This window comes from Buceros rhinoceros, unplaced genomic scaffold (assembly GCF_000710305.1).
Source record: "Buceros rhinoceros silvestris isolate BGI_N320 unplaced genomic scaffold, ASM71030v1 scaffold25903, whole genome shotgun sequence".
NCBI classification, from domain to species: Eukaryota; Metazoa; Chordata; class Aves; order Bucerotiformes; family Bucerotidae; genus Buceros; species Buceros rhinoceros.
Window position 1 is genome coordinate 1 of NW_010405721.1, and position 2,903 is coordinate 2,903.

Below are 2,903 nucleotides of genomic sequence, written 5' to 3' on the forward strand. Positions count from 1 at the left end.
AGCTGCTCGGCGGGGAAGAAGGCAGAAAAGCGCAGCGTGACATTCTTGCCTGCCGGCAAACCCCCCCGGGAGGACTTCGCTGCTCGCAGGGGGCTGCAGCACGTAACCCCGGGATCCGCACCTCGGCGCGTCCCTCTGCTACTGCAGGAGCCTCCCAAGGGAGCGTCTGCAGCGCCGTCGCCACCTGCACCTCCCCCTCGGAGAGGGAAACAGCAAGGCGAGAGAAGCAGGGCCGTCTTAAGCATAAGGCATGAGACAGTACCAAACTGTATTTACTGTATACAGTAGTAAAGGACAACAAATAAATGTACAAATCAGTGAATAAACAATGAGATCTAGGGGAAAATGAAAAATAAAATAAGGGCCCTTCCAGCAAGATTTCCAGCGAGTAGGAGATGATCTAAAACAGCCAGAGAGGTCAGGAAAATGTAAAAGGCAGGTAATAACCTCATGAAGCAGCAGCAGACAACCTACTGAAGGACAAGAGGGTGGCCTTTGTAAAAATTCAACTGGAAAAGACTCCACACTTTGTGTGGACCTCAAACCCATCACACAAATGCATTTAAAAATCAGTAACTTTTGGGAGACAGTAGAGCAGGTTATTGTTTTCCTGAACATAAACACACACGTACATCATCTCTTTCCTGGCTCACAGGAGCTGTCAGCTCACCAGGCTGACAGCTCTTCTGCACATGCAGTTTGGTGATATTAGGCAGCTCTTTTTTTCCCCATTTATCAAGTTTATCTACCAAAACCAAGTATTAAAAAGAAACCTGAGGGTGCACACTTCTAGTACCCACTGCGGAATAAAGAGGTGTACTCAAGAGCGCAGGAGAAAGGTGACAGATTCTGGCCGGCACTCAGCAAATGGCTGAAGTTGCAGTGACGGGTTTCTCATTTTATAAGCTTGCACAACAAAAAAAATTGCTGTTCTGTCACAGGTTTTGGACCAGCTGCTCTGCTGATTCCAGTTCTGACAATAGTTCAGCACAAGCCTTATTTCTGCATTTAAAAAGTATACTTCAGACAACTTCATCATAATATGACAAAGCACACGTAAATCTGCAGTATTTTAAACTCCAACTCTATACCAAGCATTGTCTCTGCACGTACCAGCTCCATGGCATAGGTTTAACGCTGCTGAAGTTACCGTGTTTGCAACGGTAAACACACTAAAAACTTAAGATCAGCATCTCTTTTCCTACTCTTAAGCATATCTTAAAAGGAAACTTTTATGCTCACAATTGTCATGAAAATACATTGAATTATTTACATGATTAGAATTAAACAGAGGGCCAAGACTGACAAAAGCCAGGAATGAACACTCCATGTTCTAACACATGGATGAATATTTAGGCCACAGGTTTAAAGAAAGAAAAAAACCCCACACAATGGAGAGAAAACATGTATTACTTAATGGGAACTTAAATCAAATTGGCGCAATTTAATATATAGATTAATCCCTGCAGATACTGTTTTGACTTGCACACGCAGTACGTCAAAGACCACAAACAATTTTGGTAAATGTCCTCTAAAGTTTAGAAGAATCCCATGTGATTGGCATGTTCATTTGTTTTCTATTTATTAGCAAATCCAAGAACAGATGAGAGAGTGAGGTGTGATGAGGATCCTTAAACTCCTCTTCTCGAAAGGACAGCATGCCTTAACACACTCCACCCGTCTGCTGCTGGAACACATCAATGGTATCTTCGTCTTCCATCTCCAGCTGTTAGAGTAATACGGAAAATACAAGACTTGAAATACACAACCTCATGCTTAGAGCAGCACTTCTCTCTCTACCCAGAACCCATACAAATAACAGAGCACTTAAGGTGTGATTCTGTTTGATTCATGCATGAAACACTGCCCATCAGGTGCTCCAGAGCAGTCACTCCACCAGCAATCCGATTAGTGCACTGCCAACACCAAAATGGGTTGCAGAGGCATCCCTCTCAGTCAGACCGAACTCGGCCATTTAGTGTCTTCCACAACATATGACCCACCCATCCGTCTCCTCTGTTCCTTGCCTCAGGCTAGCCCAAAAAATTTTCCGCCCCCACCAAACACTGAAAATATTCAAGGGGAAAGAAAATTCCATCCTAGACAAATTATTTGGAACGTGCTAAACTTACATCAATTATTTCGGGATCATTTTGGATTTCAAACCCCATTGATCTGTACACAGACATCAAAATATCTGTATAGCAACTTGCAACAGAAGTGTTCTTCATACCTGTGCAGGTGTGTCTGTTTCACTAATTGGTTGTCCATCAAATCTGAATCTAATCTGCCTCATCGACAAGCCCTGCAAGTTTAAGTAATTAATATAAGAAACCACACTTGTTTCTGAATCAGATCAAAACATTTACACATTTACTGTCAGAGCAACATTCACAAAATTAAGACTCAAAAGATTTAAGCAGACAAGAAATGCAGTGCAGCTGTCTTGCTATATGAACTGAGGAAGTGGAGCTGTTTGAGGGACGTATGTCCCGCTCACTGCTGTCACAGCAAGGACTGTGTGGAACAATGAGTGTTGGTTTGGCACCTGTTTCCGATCCTGCTCCACAAGGCACAACTATCAAGTTAATTTACAAAGGTCACTTAAGAAAAGAGCAATCAATACACCATTCTATAACACCTCAGACAACATGTAATTCTCATGCACTCAGAGAAGTAATGGTACGTTAAGTTGTCTCAAAGGAAAACATTTTAAAATCTGAAAAAGCTACTTTTTTGTGTAACTAGCTGTCACTATGCTGTGACTACCCATGGTTGAGTTTTCACTCATGCCAGGCATCTGCTCCCAATTCTAGTTTTTTATCTTCTGACAAGAAAAGGAACCATGAAGAAGATTCTTTAAGGAAAAAAGAACTTGCAGGTCTTAATGCAGATTTTTACTT

At 42.3% G+C, this 2,903-nt stretch overlaps 1 protein-coding gene across 1 annotated transcript; it reads right to left on the reverse strand.

The window, feature by feature from the left end:
- Positions 1-1,663: 1,663 nt before the first annotated feature.
- On the reverse strand, positions 1,664-2,305 carry LOC104491428 (small ubiquitin-related modifier 3; the record flags this gene model as incomplete). Its single annotated transcript, XM_010133854.1, has 2 exons — positions 1,664-1,726; positions 2,234-2,305. Coding segments are annotated over 2 exons (135 nt in total), but the record flags the coding sequence as incomplete, so codon positions are not given.
- Positions 2,306-2,903: the final 598 nt, after the last annotated feature.